This window comes from Aquarana catesbeiana, linkage group LG07 (genome assembly GCF_042186555.1).
Source record: "Aquarana catesbeiana isolate 2022-GZ linkage group LG07, ASM4218655v1, whole genome shotgun sequence".
Taxonomy (NCBI): Eukaryota; Metazoa; Chordata; class Amphibia; order Anura; family Ranidae; genus Aquarana; species Aquarana catesbeiana.
This window is the reverse complement of record NC_133330.1, coordinates 167,545,859-167,567,832: the sequence shown is the minus strand read 5'-3', so window position 1 is coordinate 167,567,832 and position 21,974 is coordinate 167,545,859. Positions and strand designations below refer to the sequence as shown.

General features: G+C 42.1%; 1 protein-coding gene across 1 annotated transcript in view; it reads right to left on the bottom strand.

Moving 5' to 3' along the window:
- Positions 1–1,450: 1,450 nt before the first annotated feature.
- UCK2 (uridine-cytidine kinase 2) overlaps positions 1,451–21,974 on the bottom strand; it is an 88,826-nt gene continuing 68,302 nt past the window's right edge. Inside the window, exons 5-8 of the mRNA XM_073592859.1 lie at positions 18,919–19,061; positions 17,196–17,293; positions 8,122–8,170; positions 1,451–2,533 (exon numbers count right to left, since the gene is read on the bottom strand). Coding sequence (XP_073448960.1) covers positions 2,391–2,533; positions 8,122–8,170; positions 17,196–17,293; positions 18,919–19,061 — 433 coding nt within the window. The 3' untranslated portion in view covers positions 1,451–2,390. The remainder of the gene's footprint in view (positions 2,534–8,121; positions 8,171–17,195; positions 17,294–18,918; positions 19,062–21,974) is intronic.

Genomic DNA, 21,974 nt, shown 5'->3' with positions numbered 1-21,974 from the left:
GTACATCATGCATTCAAAGGAGCTGTCCATGCAAGTGAAACAGGCCAAAGTAAGGATTCAAAAATTAAACAAATTGAATCAGAGATAGCAACAATATTAGGAGTGGCCAAATCAACAATTTGGTACATTCTGAGGAAAGAACAATGCGCTGGTGAGCTCAGCAAAATAAAAAGGCCTGGACTTCCACGGAAGACAACAGTGGTAGATCCAGGAACCTCTCTATGGTAAAGAAAAACCTATTCACAACATCCAGACAAGTATAGGACACTCTCCAGGAGGTGGGCGTATCATTGTCAAAGTCTAGAATCAAGAGAAGACTTCACGACAAAAAAATACAAAGGGTTCACCACAAAGTACAAACCATTCATAAGCCTGAAGAATAGAAAAGCTAGATTAGACTTTGCCAAAAGAAAAACTAAAAAAGGCCAGACCAGTTCTAGAAAAGCATTCTTTGGATGAATGAAACTAAGATTAATGACAGGAAGAAAAAGTGTGGAGAAGGCTTGGAACAGCTCACGATCCAAAGCACACAACATCATCTGTAAAGCATGGTGGAGGCAGTGTGATGGCATGGGCATGCACGGCTTCCAGTGGCACTGGGTCATTTATGTGACAGAAGCAGCCGGATGAATTCTGCAATGTTTAGAGATATACTGTCAGCCCAGATTCAGTCAAATGCAGCAAAGTTGATTGGCGGGCACTTCACAGTACAGATGGACAACGAGCCAAAACACACACTACAAAAAGGCAACCCAGGAGCTTTTGAAGGAAAATAAGCGGAATATTTTGCAATGGCAGAGTCAATCACCTGATCTCAACCAAATTGAGCATGCATTTCACTTGCTGAAGGCAAAACTAAAGACAGAAAGACCCACAAACAACAACTAAAGACAGAAGCAGTTAGAGCCTGGCAAAGCATCAGAAAAACCCGGTCTGGTAATGTCCATGGGTTCCACACTTAAAGGCAGTCATTGCCAGTAAAGGATTCTCAAAATAATAAAAATGAACAATTTAGGATTATTTTCTATTGTCCAATTACATTTGAGCCCCTGTTAAAGGGGGGGACCTTATATAAAAATGGTTGCAGTTTCTAAAATTTGTACTTGATATTTATGTTCAACCCCTTGAATTAAAGCTGAAAGTCTGCACTTCAGTCATTTGGATTGTTTTGTTTTAAATTTTATTCTGGTGGCATACAGAGCCAAAAGTACGAAAATTGTGCTAGTGTACATAAATATATATACCCCCAACTGTATATAGCACAAAAAGGATGCAGTCAAAATGAGGCAAATCTATAGGATTGCAATCCAACAGGGGAAGCGAAGAGTTCATGGGTAAACACATTTAGCTCTTCTAAACAAATCGAAAAAGGCAACTGTCAAAATTTTAATTTACGCTAGAAATCATTTAACTTAAACAACTGGAAACATAACATTCAGTAGGACAACACTGAGCAAGTATTTTTTTTTAATGTCCTTTTGCCGTTCATAACAGCTTTTTATTAAATCATTTTTTATTAGAAAGGGAACAATACAGTAGAGAAAAAAAAAGAGGAAGAGGAAGAGGAGGAGGGAGGAGGAGGAGGGAGGAGGGAGGAGGAGGGAGGAGGGAGGAGGGAGGAGGGAGGAGGGAGGAGGGAGGAGGGAGGAGGGAGAAGAAGGTAGTAACAGGGTAGAAAGTAAATAAAATAAATACTTTGCCAACTTTAAACAACGCAAAAATGAAGGTTTACCATGAGTAGCATTATAAATCCCACAATCATGCTTTTGGCACTGGAAAAAAAGGCAAGTCTTCTGTTCTAAGTGGTGATGCCCTGCTACCAACCTTAGTGGGGGGGGGGAAACGCCCTTTAACATATAAGGGGATCACACACCTACCTTGTAGGGTAGTGACACTGCCTCAATTACTGCCCATTTAACCAATCTTGCCCCTAGAAATAACACTCAAATTGGCAGTTTTGGAAATACTTGTGGCAAATAACTGTGCAGGATTTCACATGACAGACAAATCTAGATTTCATGGGATCTCAGGGTAGATTATGGACATTTTTTTCATCAGTAGTCAGTTTGGTTGTTCAAGTTTAGATTAAGTCCATCCTTCCCTTTCTCCATTCAAATTAGAAGCATAAAAAAAAAAAAAAAAAAAAAAAAAAAAAAAAAAAGGCATCCTATTAGGCCAAGGCTTCCCAATTCTGACTGAGCAGGAAATTCCAGCAGGTTTTGTTCTTGGTGAAGTAGTCAGGTAAAATTTCTTGCAGAGTAAGGGTCAGAGCTCATTTAGCCAGTAGGAAACAATTTTCCTTCAAAGAAAGCTTGTTTGTCTCTCCAGGTTGTAGTGGAATACTTTGTATTGGTGTAAAGTATATAGAGATTCCATATTCACGGGACACTTTAGTGAGGTCGGCTGCTGCTGGATTCTGAGGGGTGCCTACTCCGTTGGCTTGTGTAACCATTCACATACCCATTAGTCTGCCTCTTTGTTAATCCACCATTTAGGATATCTTGGATGTGCTGAACAATTAAGTTGATGGCCACTGTTGAGGAAAAAAAAAAAAAAAAAAAATTTAAAAGTAGGATACAAAAAAACACCCACATCATATTTAACCTACATCTCTGGAATAGCTCACTTCAGAGGCATAACTAAAACCTTGGAGGGCCCAGATGAAAAGAAACCACGAAAGGCCCCTGACCCTCTTTCCTCCCCTCTCTCCCCGAGCCTGGTGACAGGACGCCAGAGCCCAGTCACAAGTGCGACCCTGGTGGTTGCACCACTGACATCAGTTTATGTTATTTAATTATTTTTGATTTTTTTGTTTTTTTGTGTTTTACAATATTTGATCATTTTTACTTTGGTGAAATATCAGGGGGTCTAAAAAGACCTTTGATCTTCTACCTTTGAGACAGAGAAAAGATTGAGGACGCATTCCCTCAATTTCCATCTCAGCAGCACAGCATGAATGGATAAGAATAGCTCTACAGAGCTTTCAGTTCATTCGAACGAAAGCATAGTAAACTATTTACTATAGTTCAGCTTGTGGGTGAATAGTGATTGGTACCATGCATGAAAAGGGAGGGGCCGGTAAATGACATTTACCAGCCCCTTTCCCACTCTCCATCTCACAGGGGCAGCAGAAAGAAGCTAGATAGGAGGTGCGGCAACATATAGAGCAGGGGTCTCAAACTGGCAGCCCTCCAGCTGTTGCAAAACTACAAGTCCCATCTTGCCCCTGTCTGTGGGAGTCATGCTTGTAACCATCAGCCTTGCAATTCCTCATGGGACTTGTAGTTTCTCAACAGCTGGAGGGACACCAGTTTGAGACTCCTTATACAGAGGAACCGAGCCCCTCCATTTCCTCCTGCAGCCGCTGACTGCAGGAGGAAGAAGCAGGCATTCAGCGGCTGCAGGAGGAAAATGGAGGGGTGAATTGGTTCCTCTATATGCCGCCGCCCATCCTATTCAAGGTGTACAGGGGGGCCTGCACAGGCCCCTTGGAGTAAGGAGCCAGTGTGCAATTGCGACCCCTGTAGGTATGCCCCTGACTCACTTATCTAAAAGCAATTTAAGCAAGTGAGAGAAGATTATCTAAAAATAATTTTTGTTCCTTGATGCCCAGTCAGTAGCAGGCATGCAACACGGTATTTTGCACTACCTGCTTAGATTAGGCATGCATTGCCACACGGAGATCAAAGCTATTTTGTCCATTTATTTTTGTTCTGGTGTTTGTGGCTTCAGAAACAAGTTTGCCTTTTAGGCTTTGAACGACACAACTTGTCACATATGTCAAAAACGTGTAGAGCAGAAGATACATTGTCACCCAGTTTCTGAGACCAGACAAGCATATTTCTACTCCAACGCAGACTTTTTCTTGGCACAGCAGAGCGTTTATTTTTTTTAATCTAAATATGGTTAATATAGCCAAACTTTTTTATTTTCCAGTTAAAACCTTTGCTACTATAGCCATTTGTGCACACAACAAAATGTGGCCTTAAAGGTGTTACACTTACAACAGTAAAATCTGTCTGTATATGCAGAATAGCATGCTTGGTATACTCACTGTGGAACTTAAGGGGTTAATCTATGCATTGTGTAAAAAGGCGCTCCCTCCTGCAGGGTCGGGTAAGGCCCGATAATACATAGTCAGCATTACTGCTACACATGCTCAGTTTGGTCTATTGTAGGAGAGAACATTTCCTGTCTTGAGCTGAGCTTTTCAGGTCACATGATTTTATGACATCACATTTGGGCGTGTATACAGATCCTAAATGACAGCCCAGTCCCTCCCTCCTCCATGCCCAGTAACAAAAAAAAAAAAAAAAAAAAGGGGTGGGTGGGATGTCGCATCTTGATTCATGGAGGATCCGCCTCCCATAACAGCAGTAGGACACAGACTATAGTGGAAATCTCCTACCTGAACACACAGGCAGAACCTGCAGTTTATCACGTGACTGTGGTATACAGATCAGCCAAAAAGGTATTTAGTGGCAGTATTTTAATGTAAAATGATGATTTATAAGCTGTGGGCACTGGGGGGAGGACGGATAACCTATTTTCATATTACTGGGTTTAGCAACACTTTAAAGATTAGTTAATACTTCCCTATTTTGGTTTTCTGAAACCAGCCTTGGAGAATAAAATGGCGACGGTTGCAATGTTTTACGTCACATTAGCATAACCGTTTATCAAACCCAAGTTTTCAGTAAAGAAAATAAAGTAATATTGTCTCTGTGCAATAAAATTAACTTTCCCCAATTTGTTGGCAAAATATAAGAGGCAGTGCAGTGAGTAGATACCCAACATGTCAAGACTAAAGTGCATGTGCAGATGAAATGGCAAACTTCAGAACACAAAATTTTATTTAGGCAACACTTTAAAATAAGTCTTCAAAGGTGATCAGTTTAGAGCCAACTATAAAATTATGGTCCTAGACTCACTCACAATACCCAATATGTGTAGTGCAATTGACAATTTTGTAAGCAGACATCCTAGAAGCAAGAATATGCTAAATGCTTGAATGCAACCTTTTCTCTTTGCACATTGCCATCACGTGACAAGGCCCCTTAAGTGACAGCATTCTGTTCAGGCAGGTTCTTGTCACCAACAAATCAGGTTCTATTAGACCCCGGATGTCTCCACCTGACCTCCACTGAAGCTAATGGAGCACAGAACTTCTCCATGTGCTTCTCCTCCAGCCACAGCAGGCCGACAAAAAATAAAGTAGTGACAGCTGAAACTGAAGTGGTGAAAAAAATAAAAAATAAATAAATTGCTTCCTGGTTATTGCTGATGGGAGGAACCCAGCAACACCCTCCATACTGCAGGGCCCTCTGATTCCTCTTGTATTGAATTGTATTGTACTCTCTGCCTTCATGTTGTAAAGCGCTGCATAAACTGTCGGCGCTATATAAATCCTTAATAATAATAAATAATAATAATAATTATAAATAATAATCCTGGGCCCATAGGTGTGACAGAGCCTAGGAACCAGTGGGGTGGGGGTTAGGGTGCCTTTTCCGAAGGGCTGTGAAAGTGATCGGGCAGCTGGTGGCTGCTTAGATACTGTTAGAAAAGCTATCCACTGCGGGTTGTCTTGTAACCAAACAAGTGTAGATCTTAACTTGCCGACCGCAATATGTCTATATACACATTACGGTCTGAAGATATCAGCCATAACCCCGGTACTTTTTTTTTTTTTTTAACAGGCTGCTGGCTCTTTCAGGAAACCCCATCAGTGTTTCTCGGCCTTACCGTTTCCACTGGTTCGCCCGAGAAACGATCTGGCGGTGCGGCCAGCTGCTCCCATAGGTGATCAAAGAGTTAACACTCAAGACATTGGTAATATTTCTGATGAAGAATGGTCTAATATACTTGATGTCTCTAAGCTATCCTTATCCTCAGCACAGCATCTCGCCTAAGTGGGGAAAAATAAAAAAAAAAAAAAAAAAAAAAAAGGAACAGCAGAAAAAAAAATGTTTTTTTTTAATTAACGTGCCCCCATCCCTCTGTGCTCACAAGTGAATGCCTACGCAAGTCGCGCATGCATATGTAAGGAATATTTGAACCACACGTGAGGTATCAGCATGAACGTTCGAGCGAGAGCAATAATTCTAGCATCAGACCTCCTCTAACAGGTAACCTGTAGAGGCTTTTAAAGCATTGCCAATGGAGACTTAAGTACCATAGTTGTCACCATTCCAAGAGTGTGCGCAATTTTAACCATTTCTGAACAGCCGATATACGTCCTAACTTTGAAGAGGGATATTTTTATTATGGCAGCAGCTAGCTGTCATAACCCTGGTATCCTCTTCAGCGGATGGTCCGGTTTCCGATAATAGTGGTCTCTGCGGCAGAGTCGCCGTAAGATCACTTATCGGCGGCGGGAGAGGGCCCCCTTCCGGTGCCCTCCGCCGCTTACCGGAGCAGTCGGTAGCGGCGGAAGCGATCGGATCCTTGTCAAAACGTCACTTCTGCCCATAGCTCTTAAAGGGCCTTTTTTCTCAAATGACAATTTTTTTTTTTATTATGTATTTTAGTGTAAATAGGACATCTGAGGTCTTTTTTGTCATGCTTTTTTTCTATTACAAGGGATGTTTACATTCCTTGTAATAGGATTAAAAGTGACAGTTTTTTTTAAAAGAACAGTGTAAAAAAATAAATACATAAATAAATTTTAAAAAAAAGGTAAAATAAGAAAAAAAATAATTTTTTTTTTAACGCGATCCGTCCCGCCAAGCTAGCGTGCAGAAGCGAATGCATACGTGAGTAGCGCCTGCATATAAAAACTGTGTTCAAACCACACGTGAGGTATCGCCGCAATCGGTAGAGTGAGAGCAATAATTCTAGCCCTAGACCTCCTCTGTAACTCAAAACATGCAACCTGTAGAATTTTTTAAACGTTGCCTATGGAGATTTTTAAGGGTAAAAGTTAGTTGCCATTCCACGAGCGGGAGCAATTTTGAAGCGTAACATCTTTCAGAATACAAAAAAAAAAAAAAAAAAAAAAATTGGGCTAACTTTACTGTTGTCTTATTTTTTTTAATAAAAAAGTGCGCTTGTAAGACCTGTACAAATACGGTGTGACAAAGTATTGCAACGACCGCCATTTTATTCTCTAGGGTGTTAGCAAAAGAAAAAACTTGTAAACAAATCTCTGAAAGAGGCTCGGTCCTTAAGTGGTTAAAGCGTGACATTTACACGGCGTAATATCTTTCACATTATACAAAAAATTGGGGTAACTATTGTGGTTTTTTTAGGTTTAGGGGGTTACAAGTAATTTTCTAACAAAAAATACAGATTTAAACTCGTAAACAGTTTTGGGTGGAAGTAGTGGATGCGCACTTCCTGTACCTTTCACAGGCACATAACAGCAGTGATGGTTCCGGCTCCAGCCATGGTCATTCAGTAGCTGTCGAAAGGAGCAGGGGTGCGATTTACTAGCAGAGCCATGCTCTTTTGTGGAGTAAAAGGAAACTGCATGCACACTCCCAGCCAGCTCTGCGGCAGAAAGGTGGCGCTATGGGTCTCTTTAGAGGGTGAAATTACCTGAAGACTGGGTTACGAGTGGAAGGGGTTGCGAGTAAGTGGGTGTTGGTCGGTATTTTACACACAAACACAAAAACAAACACAACCACACACCGCGCAAATTAGGCAATTGGCGCATGCGCTCTAAAGGAACGACCGCCTGTGCCGTTTCTTCAGGCAAAAGTGCCGTGACGGCTACTCCCACAGGCGTGACGTTATGCAGCTCCGGCCAGCCACAGAGCCCGAGTCTGGGGCCCCGGAAGGAAGACGGGCAAAGATGGATGCGGCCTGCAGCAGGGACAACGCAGGCTTCGTTTGCAGGCAAGTGTCAGATAATGAGCTAGTATGTGATGCATACTAGCACCTTATGCCTTTACTAGGAAGGAAAGAAAGAAAACCAACCAGGGTTTACTTCCTAAGTAGCCAAGGTTTCTAAAAAAAAAAAAAAAAAAAAAAAAAAAAAAAATAAATAAAAAATGCACGTCTTACTGACCAAGGCTTTGAGCAATAAATTAGCACCAAGTAATAAATGTGGCACTTGAAGTGAACAATGTTTTACATATCACTAAGCCAATCGAATGTCATGTTAGGACCTTCACTTACCCAGGTTATCAGCACCTCTAGGAATGATCACATCTGCGTATTTCTTGGTCTACATACAAAAAAACAAAAAAACAAAAAAAAACAAACAGACTTTAGTAATCCTTCAGCCAAATTCTGTATTGCTTTATTTTATTAGCCTATATACACACACACACACACACACACACACACACACACACACACACACACCTTTTAAAGCGCCTTACATCAAAACAAGATATTACTGGATTCTAAAGCCAGCTCAAAAGGGTTTGCTAGAATAGTTGAAATAACCTCTTAAGCCAGCCATAGATGGATCAAACCTCAGCCGGTTCAGCAGGAACCAGCTGAAAGCCGATCCATCTATTGGCAGGCAGACTGTACCCCAGTCGATCGACTTGAGTACAACCAGAATGTCAGATTTCTTGCATGCGATTGTCAGCAGCTATAGCAATAATCATGGTGTTCTCGCAGCAGAGATGGCTCCCCGCTTACAATTTGTACATGTAAAACCTTAATCCCACAAAAGATAAAAAAAAGTGGATGTTTTAAACAGCTTAAAAAAGCATTAGCTGACGTTTGGCTACATAAAAAAAAAAAAACAAAAAAAAAACAAAAAAAAAAACAAAAAAAACCCACAAAACTTGGTTTTAGTTTGAGAGTAGTGAGCGATTAGAACGTGTCAAGTTTATATTGCCGTCTTCGTCCCCATTAGAGATCTACTCTTCATTTGTGCTGGTGATCATCATTGCTGAATGTGAAAGTTGGTTTCACATTTTGAGTGATCACCATAACAGATGAGGGAAATCTTTTAATGGCAACACTTGTTCTGGTGACTACCAGGGATTTTCCACTTGGGGATGCCAATTTCCTCCCATGTCCTGTTGAGGCTATGGGACAGGAAGTGAAATCTCTAATAGGTCACAGATTGGAAAGAGTGTAAAATCCCTGGTAGTCACCAGAACAAGTGTTGCCGTTAAAAGATTTCCCTCATCCGTTATGGTGATATATGAACTTGACATGTTATAATCCCTCTACTCTCAAACTAAAACAAAGTTGGTGTGTTTTCTCTCCCCAAATGAAAAGAAAAATAAAAACCCACCACACACACACACACACACACACACACACACACACACACACACACTGATGCAGCGACCACATCTAAAGATTGGTAAACTTGTTTTGCAGAATACACTTAAGAAAACCTACAAGAAAATGTCAGCTGTTTCAGCTACATGGAGACTCTGCTGATCTCAAACAAGCATTCATGCCAAAACAGGTATTTTCACATGTTATTTACTCCCCAAATGGCCCACTTTCTGTAACCATTAGTTAAAAGGAGAAGTCCAGCCTGGGCTTCTATGGATCACAGGAGTGCAATTAGTTTTGCACTCCTGTGACCCCTTTTCAGCAGAGTGGACTGAAGTCCGTTCTCTGCTGTCGTCACCAGGATCAGTCCAGGCGCTGTGTCATCCAGACTCTGGAAGTTGGATCCGCCAGGTGCCTGGACTGATGCCTGTCTCAGCAAGCCACTGGGACAGCTGCTCCCCGCCTCTCCACAGCTCAGCGCTCCAGAGCTGCTGATTGAGATGTTCGATGGCTCAGTTCTCAGTGCAGAGACACCAGGGGACCAATGCTGCATCCACCTAGGCAAGTATGAATGGGGGGGGGGGGGGTTGGCGAAGCCAAACCCATACCTCTTTTAATTCCTGTCAAAAGCTTGAGTTCAAGTACACAGATTTGCATCAGCTTTGTGTCCCAGTTCTTCCCAAATGCTATGCAGTTCTTGTCAGGCAAAGTTCCAACAGCGTCAGACCTTGATTTCCTTCTGCCCCCGTACATTCCTATGGTCCCACTAAAATCATGTGCCACCATATAAAAGACAAATAGGAATATGGCGCAGGGAAGATTGCCACTACCAGGATGTGCTTAAAGTGACTCTAAAAGTTTTTTTTTTTTTTTTTTAAACAAAAAACAAAACAGGTTATACTTACCTGGTTCTCACACAGAATGCGGTTCGGCTGCCGCTCCACCCCCCCAAAACTCCTCATTGTCTGTGATAGTAGCAAGAGCCAGTGGTGAGAGAGAGGGGGAGAGGGCTGCACCCAGTAGGTTTTTACTAAGCATTAAGGGGGAAAAAAAAAAAAAAAAAAAAAAAAATTTTAAAAACCCCTTCTGCTTTTATAACCACTTTAAGGTGGTTGAAAACCCTTAATATACCCAGTGAAGTGATCATCAGTTGATACCCAGCTGAAACAAACCCTCCTACATAAGTTGTACCGGTTTATCAGCAGCCTTCTCTACAGTCTTCCAAAAACAGGCATTTTACACAGCATCTCCTAGCTCTGAAAAGCAGGAAGATGGGATCTGAAGTATAACACTACAGAGCTCAGTGAAGAAAGCACTGAGCCCTGATTGGAGAAAATGGACACCCCTCTCCTCATAGTACAACTGTAGCTGTCAATCACAGGCTGTGTGCTGGAGCTATCCTCCCCTTTACCAAATATCTCTTGGAATCAGGAAAAGCTAAAAAGAACAGAGGGCACCTCAGCCTTGCACAATACCTTTATAAACCTTTTTAAATTAATCAAACAGCTGTGTAATCGAACAGTGTAGGACATAAAGCTCAAAATGTCCACAGTGACCCACTGCTCCAATCCCAGGACTCTGAGAAGGGGACCAACCATTGAAACGCATTAGCCATTTGAAGAATCTCCACATTTCTATTGGAGCAGTTGGTCACTGTGGACGTTGTTTGATCTTTATATCCTATACGGTTTGTGAGTATACAACCGTTTTATTTCTTCATTGAAAGGTTTAAGAAAAAAAAAGGGCTATGTTGAGGGCATGCGGTATGGCTCCTGGGCTGCATGCTTGGATATAGGTCCGGTATGGATTTTGGTGGGAATGCACACGCCATTTTTTCTTGGCATGGGGGTATCTCCTCCAAATCTATACCAGACGGAAGACCCCATGCCGTTTTCTTCATGAATTTTTTTTACTACATTTTTCTTCATATTCAGCTGTCAGCAGGGAAGCCCGCTGACAACTCATCCATTACCAAGGACACGGTGGCCCGCTTCCCGACTTGCTCCTTAGCAACCAGCTATATACAGTGAATGTAATGGGGGGGGAAATCGCAAATGCAAATCGTGGCAAAAACGTGGCTACAAAAATGCAGAAAGCACAGCAAAAAGCACTGCAGAAAAGATCAAAGGCAACATGCATAGATATGAATCAAGCCTAAGTCCGTAGGGGCTGCAAGGTCTTGCTTACTGTCAAGTTGCAGAGTTAAAGGAGATTTAAAGGCAGAAGGTTTATCTTAATGCATGAAGATAAAAAGCCTTGTGTGTAGCAGCCTCCCCAGTACCCGTTAATACTTACCTGAGCCCCATCTGTCCACGAGTCCCTCGGCCGTCCGACTCTCCCTTCCGATTGGCGCTGCTGCTGTGTCTCAGCCATTGGCTCCCACGGCTGTCAAAGTCAGTTAGCCACTTGGGAGAGAGAAGGCGGTGCCGAACGGCAGCTTTGTGTCTGAATGGACACAGAGCTGCAGCCCAGCTCGGGTGCCCCCATAGCAAGCTGCTTGCTGTGGGGGAACACAATAGGAAGGAGGGGCCAGGAGCAGTGAAAAGGCACCCGAGAAGAGGAGGATCCAGGCTGCCCTGTGTAAAACCAACTGCACATAAAAAAAGCAAGTATAACAGGTTTGTGATTTTTTTTTTTTTAAACGAGACTTTACAAATCAATCACTTTAAGGTTCGCCACTGCTGGTACAGCTAAGGCTGGCCATACACTATACAATTTACTTGTTCAACTTTCCTTTAGATTTACCAAAACCATATAATATGAGGTCAAACCTAAACCCTTTCAACTTGTATTTTATCAGGCAGGCCCTTGCACTACATAGTTTAAGGTAAATCTAAAGGAAATTGAATAAGAAAATTGTATAGTGTATGGCCAGTCTAACTTGAGCACAGGAGGTTGTTCATTTCGTTTATCAGCCAGGAAAAGCAGTCAGTGACTAATGCAGATAACAGGAATGAAGCAGAGAGAAATCACACTCCGTGCTTCAGATGGAGACAATTACACAGTATAGAAGGTGGTGTTTGTATATTTTTACAAGTCAATCAGCATCAAGTCACAAAAAAGTCTTCATAATGTTCATGTGATGACTTGGGGAGATTAAAAAAAGTGTAGAAGACTAAGGCAGCTCCTGGTATTCAGATCTCCCATAAGCATGCAAACAGCATTTCGCTAGGTTACAGACAAAACCACCAATTTTAAATGTGTAGCACACTAACATACAGTGCCTTGAAAAAGGAATTCATACCCCCTTGACATTTTCCACATGGTCATGTTAGAACCAAAAAAGGTAAATGTATTTTATTGCGATTTTATGAGATAGACCAAACACAATGTGGCACATGACTGAAGTGGAAGGAAAATTAGATTTTTCTTCAATTTTTTTTTTTTACAAATATCTGAAGTGTGGCATGCATTTGTATTCAGCCCCCTGAGTCAATACTTTGTAGAACCACCTTTCGCAAATACAGCTGCAAGTCTATTTGGGTATGTCTCTACCAGCTTTGCACAGAGTGAAATGTGTGCCCATTCTTTGCAAAATAGCTCAAGCTCTGTCAGATTGGATGGAGAGTCTCTGAAAAGCAATTGCCACAGATTTCCAATTGGATTTAGGTCTGGACTTTAACTTGGCCATTCTAACACATGAGTATGCTTTGATCTAAACTATTCCAATGTAGCTCTGGCTGTATGTTTGGGGTCGTTGTCCTGCTGGAAGATGAACCTCCGCTCCAGTCTCAAGTCTTTTGCAGACTAACAGGTTTTCTTCTAAGATTGCCCTGTATTTGGCTCCATCCATCTTCCCATCAACTGACCAGCTTCCCTGCCCATGCTGAAAAAAAGCATCCCCACAACATAATGCTGCACCCACCAGGTTTCACGGTGGGGATGGCGTGTTCAGGGTGATGTGCAGTGATAAGTTTTTCGCCACAGTGTTTTGCTTTTAGGCCGAAAAAGGTAAAATTTTAGTCTCATCTGACCAGAGCACTTTCTTCCACACGTTTGCTGTGTCCCCCACATGGCTTCTTGCCATCTGCAATCAGGACCTCTTATGGCTCTCAATGGCTTTTTTTGCCACTCTTCCGTAAAGGCCAGATTTGCGGAGTGCACGACTAATAGTTGTCCTGTGGACAGATTCTCCCACCTGAGCTGTGGATCTCTGCAGCTCCTCCAGAGTTACTATGGGCCTCTTGGCTGCTTCTCTGATATAAGCTTTCTTTGCACAGCCTGTCAGTTTAGGTGGGAAGTGTAGGAAAAAGTTCTGGACAGCCGCACACCGGGAGAAAATTCAAGTGTTTTTATTGAAGATGCTGGATCATAAAATACACAGGACACCACAGCAGAAAAGTACAGGACAATAGCTGACGCGTTTCACACTTATACCAAGTGCTTACTCATAGCTGATAAACAAGTATATGAGTGGTTCTCATTTTCATAATACTTTGAGCCATGTGACCATATAGTGGTGCAGAGAAACCAACAGCTTAGATCCAACTGTGTAAAGGCTCTGCACCTGTTGTAAAGTAATGAAGTCTAAAGTGGGAACTCCCATGATAAGATGGTGTATAAGCAACAGAAAACAAAAAAGATGAATGGAGATATATAGATGGAAACAGATGAGAATATTATAAGTAAAATAAAAAGTGAAAATCAGATTGAAATGGAAATTAAATGAATAGACAAGGTAATCAAAACACCCATAATCACCATTAAAACAAAAATAAAATGTTCATGTTAAGTGACAGTGTGTGTAATATAAAAAATAAATGAATAAATGAATAGAAAAATAGTGTATAAATATGAAGCAAGTTCCCTGTAACATTCAACCAATCTGACCCCAGCCGTCTCGTCGAGAACAGGTTGGGTAAGAGGGAACTCCCCAAGGTGGGTGGCTCTACGTGAGACAACTTTAATGCCTTCAGAAAGGATGTCATAGACTGGGTCAATAAAAATCGGAAGATACCTAGTTATGTTTATTTCGTAAAACTCTGAACTAAACGGTGTAGGAAAAACTGGGATGTTCTTTGAAGAGATAAATGGTTGACATTTAATCTTTATGAGGTTTGTCCTGCAAGAGTAAAAGTCTGAGGATGGCGTTAACAGTGGTCAGTGCTTTAACCAAAGAGTCAGAATACCCTCGGTCTTTAAATCGTTGAGCCATGTCGCTAGCCTGCGTTTGGAAATCTTCAGGTGTGCTGCACAGACATTGCAACCTAAGAAACTGTCCATAGGGTACACCTCTGATGGTGTGCCTAGGATGTGCAGAATTGGCTCTGAGTAGAGCATTCCCCGCTGTGGGCTTCCTAAAGAGGCTGGTGTGAACTGATCCCCCTGTTCCCGTTAGTTTTACATCCAAAAAGTCTATAGTGTTGATCCGTAGGACCCCTGTGAATCTCAGATTCAGACTGTTGTCATTGAAATATGAGAGCCAGGTATTGAGGTCAGCATTCTCATCTGATGTGATAAATAGGAGGTCATCGATAAAAAAACGACAGAAGAACACCGTATCCAAACGATGGGGGCTACCATATCCAAAGATGCGGGACCTCTTCCACCAACCCATAAACAGGTTGGCTAGTGAGGGCGAAGATTTTGCCCCCATGAAGGCACCGCATCTCTGGAGATAGTAGCCCCCGTCAAACAAAGAAATTATGAGACAAATACTCAAGGGCTTGAAGAATAAAATCCTGGAGTATCAGGGAATACCTGCCTGACTTTCTAAGAAACCAAGCAACCGCTTGGAGACCCAGATGATGCGGGATGCTAGAATACAGACTAGTGACATCACAACTGATCCAGCTGTAATTTCTCCATTCAAAATTCTGAAGTTTACCAAGTAGTTGCTTGGTGTCCCCTCAGGTAACCCGGCAGACTAGTTGTTAAAGGCTGAAGGTGAGAATCTACCCATTCACCCAATCGTTCATTCAATGAACCTATGCGGGCAACAATCGGTCAGCCCGTAAAGGGATCAAGTCCCTAATAAACTCCGGGTAAATGGTGAAAAATCGGCATAATGGGATGATCTAGAATAAACATTTCCTTGTCTTTCTGGGAAAAGAGACCTGCTATTACCCCCCCCCCCCCCCCCGATCAAGAAGAGCGGACAATTTTGTCTTAAAGGATGAGGTAGGATTCAGAATCTAAGACAACCACAACACCGCCCTTGTCTGCATTCCTAATGACAATGTTATCTGCTGTTAATGCTTTAAAGGCTATTCTTTCATCTGAAGTTAAATCGTCAGTTACAGGTCTCTTATGACAGTTGCGAGCCAGGTAAGTTAAGTCACCCTCCACCATTTTTTGGAACAGATCTAGATCTTTCCCCCTGGATGCCATTGGATAAAAATAAACCTTGGGAGGGAATAGGATTTGTTTATCCTGGTTTGAATCTACCTGGGCAGTGGAGTTTCTTTTGCTTCATTGGATTTCTGTCAGTTTAAGTGGACGGCCATGTCTTGCTAGGTTTGCAGTTGCGCCACACTTTTTCATTTTTAGATGATGGATTGAACAGTGCTCCGTGAGATGTTCAAAGCTTGGGATTTTTTTTTTTGCGAATTGAATGCGGTATGCCTGCATCAAACTCTCAATAGCAGGAGAATGTGACTGCCTCTCTATGGAGCCGGTTCACATATCTTCGATGTGGCTCCGGTGCAAATTTGCACAGGAGCCCTGTATGTCTTTTGGTCAGTTTCAGGTCCAAATTCAGCCCAAAATTCAGGATGAAAATCGGACCCGAAACGCTGAACCAGGATGCACAGGAACCCCTGCTGGGAGCCACATTGGTTTCTAATGTGAACCGAGCCTAAAGATACTCGAACGTCAAGATTTCCAAGGGCCAGGGCAGAAGGTGCATAAAAAAAAACCCAGCAGTCAGGCCCACACCCTTCACCTGTCAAGGCTTACAGTGCATGCCCATAGCAAGGGCTAGAGGCTCAGCTGTTCACTTTCATCTCAGCGGGTTGTTCTGCCTACGCCCCTGCAGCCAATCATCTGTCCATCTTGTTTGCAGTTTCCTGAGGGTTTTTTTTTTTATAATGCATCTTCCGCCCTGGTCATTGGAATTGTTAATACCTTACCTACATGTAAGTGTGCTACACATTAAAATTGATTTTGGTTTGTAACCTGGTGCCCTGCTGTTCTTTTTGCATGCAGTATAGAATGTGCCTTGTTCAGATTTCACATTTAAAACTTTAAGCTTTGATTTATAATAGCATGGCATGCAGGCAAAGTGAGAGCACGAAAGGCTGGCTGCAGGTATGCGAGTTTTGCTGCCACTTAAATACCTTTCAGCTCCCCCCCCCCTCAGAGTGACAGTAACCTTAAACCCCTGAATAAGTACACATCTTTAAGAAAAACTTTGCTTAAAAGTGGAAATTAACATTTGTTCTTGCTGTTCGTAAGAAAGTAGAAGTGTTATTGTACCCAAGTAGTACCCTTGTTGTGAATGTCTCCTAAAAAGGGGGGGGGGGGGGGGTGCATTTATTTGTAGGTATGGGTGACCAAGCACACCTCATTGTTGCATACTATGGTTGCAACATGAGACTACGGCACTGTTGACCTTGTTTTTTAGTCTCACCAGATTTGAAAATTGCACTAATGTGCTGCTCACCGTTTTTTACTGGTGTCTCCAATATGAGGAAACAAAACCCTGCCCCTACCAAGGTGACCACCCCCACAATGAATACAGAACAAGGATAAAAAGGTGAAGATGGTAGATGGATTAGTAAGAAAGGAACAGGAAAAATGAGGCAGATGTGGGCAATAATTTAGGTCCCTTTAGACAAGGTTTCAAACGGAAATGATACAGGTTGGAAAGGATTTGCTTTTTATAGGGTCTTTGTGTTCAGTGTAACACACACACACACACTTATTTTTAATTTACTTTTATAAAGCCTTTCACCGTTTAGACTAGAATTATATGTATTTTTAGAAAGTGATACAATATTCTGATGCAGTGCTATTTTAATATTATATGCACATGCTTCCCCCCCTCAATAAAAATTACTTACAGGCAAACAGAACTCTTCAAAGGCTGGCTTTACAAAGGTGATATATTGTGAGAGAATCTGCTCCAGATCACGACCTCGATCATTGAGGTCTCTAAGTACTGCATCGAAAAAAAAAAAGGAAAAAATAAAAATAAGACACAATGTACCTTACAATAGACCAGTTTTATTTTTATATAGTTACATTAGTGTATCAAAAAAAAAAAAAAAAAGTCTTATAAATTTTACACCTGGCAGTGAAATGTCTGCTCACCCTTAATTCTTATCAGTCCCACCACAAATGTTAATTACCAACCCAAGCAATGACAAAGTGGCACAGATTGGATTAACAAAAATTCTTGGCTCAGCAAAATTTTCAATAAAAAGTTAGAAACCTCTGTATGCAATAACAAGCTTTTTGGATAGGGCTACCCACAAAAAAATAAACTGTTAAGACCTGGACACAGTGTGCAGGCATCCAGAGACTGGCAGGCAGGTTCATACAGCCTTAAAAAACCATAGGCCTGAGCATAGTTTAAGGCTCCATCCAGGAGACAGGTGTGCTCCACCCTCCCCGGAGTGACAGACTGTAAAAGGGGGAGCCAGAGGTGTGCATGTCTGCAGAGTGAGCCCATTGAGAATAAAAAGGATCAGAAGTGTATGCAAGCAAAGCAGAGCTGTGTCCTGGTCAGAGGGTCCAGCAACAAGTCAGAGTTTGAGGCCTGAGCAGTGGAGGTGTTCGAGCAAACCTGGGGGATTAAAAATGTAATTTCGTTTAAAAAAGTATGCCACCAAGTTCTGAAACTGCATTTCCCTGGTTGACATGAATTCACTGGAAATCTCAAACATCACAAGTGAGATGCATATACATAGTTTCGTTCCACACCAAATTCAAGACTCAATTTAACCATCAAAAAAGCCTAAATTTAGTAAGCAATATGCCGCTGCTCCAGGTATATCTGACGCTATCTTCAATTTCTAAATACAGGTGCAAACATAGCTTGTATAACTGGGAACTCCAAAAAAAAAATCCGGACAGCTGCACTCTGTAGAAAGCATCCACCTTTATTGCATAATACAGCACCAGAAATAACCCTCAGTTAGGCAAACCTTCAGGTTTTTGTAGCAAGCCATAAACGACAAAAAATAAAAAACATTGCTTGATTCCCCATGACCACAGTCAGTCAGTGGTGATGGGGGAATCCATCCCTCCCTCTGAGCCACTAGGGTAGATTTGCTAAAACTGGTAGACTCAGACACCGATTGGCTGCCATACACAGCTGCACCAGATTATAACCTCAGCTTGTTCAATTATGCTTTGGCTATAAAACCTGGAAGCGGATTAGTTTCCATGCAGAAGTGAGCCCGATTTTGCACCCTCCAGCTTTAGTAAACAAACACCATTGTGTTCATCTGGCGGGGGGGTGGGGGCAGCCATCTCTGCCGGGAGAACACAGCGATTCATGCTAGCAGCTATAACAGATGTAAAATACAACAGGCTGGTTGTACTCAAGCTGATCGATTGATCAACTTGGATACATTCAGCCTGCCCATATATGGTTCGAATCTCGGCTGCTTCTTGCTGAACTGGCCAAGATTTGAACCTGCTATGGTCGGCTTAACATTTGAGCTTTAACAGTTTAAACAGACATTTCATGACAGGTTCAATAGCATGGAGCCAACAAATTTGTAGCTGAATGCCAGTGAGCATAAAAAAAAAAAAAAAAAATAAATAAATTAGGCTCACCTCTTCGTGATAGCCGTGTATCTGCATCTGTGTCCACAAACAATTTCATCCGGAACATATCCCTGATTTCTTGAACATAAAATGCCAATATACCTTCAAAAAGCACCACATCAGCTGGGTATATGGTTATAGGCTCTTCTTTCCTTGTGAAAAAAAAAAAATAATATATAAATCAAAAAGGGGTGTCCTGTGTGTATTACCGAGAACATTTTTGACCACAAAATCGGAATTTAGGACAGTCACAGAACTAAAAAGCAGCGACAACCCTCTCCCTGCTGTTTGTGTTCAGGCCCATCTACCACCTTTCAATAGAGGGAGTCTGAAAAAGCTTAGCTTCTGCTCTTTCAAACCCTCAGAACACTCTGGGAATCCTGTCGTATCAACTGCGAGCTACCCTAAATTTTCATTTGTAAAAACAAAAAAGATACAGCGGGTAAAAATATATATTGAACACACCATTTTAGGTAAATGGATTTCTAAAAAGGTGCCATTGTCATGAAATGTTAACCACATGGTCGGTAACAACCCATGCAATCCATACACACAAATAAACCAAAACAAATAAGTTCAGGAATGAAGAAGTGAAGTGTTGTGTAATAAAATGGAATGATACAGGGGAAATAAAAAATGTATTTAAAAACACGCTAACTGAAATTGAACACTTTATTCCAAATCCTGTGTTAGTAATGACAGCTTCAAGGACTTCTCCTGTATGCAGAAACTAGTCACATGCATTGCTCAGGTGCAATTTTGACTCATTCTTCCAAAGTATTCAAATCTTGAAGGTTCCTGGGCCTCTTCTAAAAACTCTGATCTTTAAGTCTTTCCATAGATTTGCGATTGGATTTAAGTCAAGTGATCGGCTGGGCCATTCTTTAAAACCAATTGAAAAAGTTTCCTTGGCTTTGTGTTTGGGATCATGGTCTTACTGAAATGTCCACCCTCGTTTTATCTTTATCATCCTGGTAGATGGCAGCAGATATTTATCAAGAATGTCTTGGTACATTTTTCCATTCATCCTTCCTTCAAATGACATGAAGTTTGCCAGTACCCATGATGCAGCCACATCCAAACTTCACTGTTGGTATGGCATTTTTGGGGCGATAGTCGGTGCCATTTGACCTACAAACATGGTGGGTGTATTATGGCATCCAAAGAGTTCAATTTAGGTCTCATTTGACCAGACTATATTCTCCCGGTATTTCACAGGCTTGTCTAAATGTTGTGCGGCAAACTTTAAACAAGCTTCAACATACTTTTTCTTCAGCAACGGAGTCTTGTGTGGTGAGCATGCATACAGGCCACGGTGGTTGAGTGCATTACTAACTGTTTTCTTTGACCAATTGTGCCTGCTAATGTCAGGTCTTTCTGAAGCTCCTCACAAGTGTTCCTTGACAGCTCTGGATAATTCCAGGATCACCTGGTTGTGGCCAGTTTATGGTGAAACACTATTCTCTCTACTTCCGGATTATGGCCCTAACAGTGCTCACTGGAACATTTGGAAGGTTAGAAATCTTTCCATAACCAATACCATTGGTATAATTGCAGCAATAAGGTTAAGGTCTTGAGAGCCCTGCGCTTTTACTAATCATGAGAGGTTTGTGTGACACCTTGGTAATGAGCTGATTAATTTGTACTTACAAAAGGGGCATGATGGCTTTCTAATTACTGATTTCAGCTGGTGTCTTGGCTTTCCATGCCCTTTTGCACCTACCTTTCTTCAGGTGTTTAATACTTTTTCCCTGTGTCATATAACTTAAATTTCAGAACTTGCTCGAGAGAGAGATCGAGAGAGAGATCGAGAGAGAGAGAGAGAGAGATCGAGAGAGAGAGAGAGAGAGATCGAGAGAGAGAGAGAGATCGAGAGATCGAGAGAGAGAGATCGAGAGATCGAGAGATCGAGAGATCGAGAGATCGAGAGATCGAGAGATCGAGAGATCGAGAGAGAGAGAGAGAGAGAGAGAGAGAGAGATCGAGAGAGAGAGAGAGAGAGAGAGACTCACCCAGGTGGATGCATCATTGATCGAATGCTGCATCTGTTACCCGCCGCTTCCAAGGATAAAGTCTTGTACATACGGGCCAAATGTCCAGTGGCATCGGCCAGTTCAATAGAAACCAGCCGACATTTGGCCCGTGTGTATGGCAGCTGGTGCGAGAGTCGAAGGGTCATGACCGAAAAAGGTCTGCCAACCAGCTCCTGTTCATCAAGCTCAGTGCACAAGCATGCTGACCGGAATGTTCTGACAGGGCACCCCCCATCAGAACACAATAGCAAAGAAGGGGAGATTGCTGTACTAACATAAGATTGTCAGTAAAACAGCTCTGACCGGAGCTGTCAGTTTTCTTTATTCAACCCACTGGGATGAACAAAAAAACTATTAGTAGTGTGTACGAGGCTTAACTGGGATGGGCTCAGCCCTGTCTTTGCTGAGCAGAGAGCCAGTGATTGAAAACACAGAATGAATGATATCTGAATTCAACCAACTTGCTCTATATGACCCAATGAAAAGCTGATCTTAATTTAAAAATTCAAAAGTGGCAAATCAGAATTGCCATCTGTAAAACCTCAAATGAACACTGGCAAAAGTGAAATGCAAGGTGTTCAGATGATATTCCATCCCCAAAATTTGCCCCACTAGCCTTTTCCTTACGATATAGGGCAGGGGTTGACAACCCATCGTTTGCGGCCACCTAAAAAGGTAGCTCGCAATCCAACTTTCTGCCAACACCTGACCACATCTACCACCTCTCAGATCAGATTAAATATACAATAGGTCAAGCGGAGCAAAGTTTTAAAGAAAGATGGGACAAAAGAGTTGGACAGGAATAAGTGTCTCTGCCAAGGAAGCTGCAGGAGAGTCTGATGGGGAACATGCTGCAATACAGGTAACTGAAGGCTGGATATTGGTTAAAGGCAGTAGGGAGTCAGTGCCAGGAGGCAGCAGGCTGTAATGACAGGTCCTCAGTGCAGACTTTTAGTATTACGTAAGGCTGCTGCCACCTACAATGCACATATGTACCTGCTAGACATCAAAATGTCTTTTGCATTATAGTGA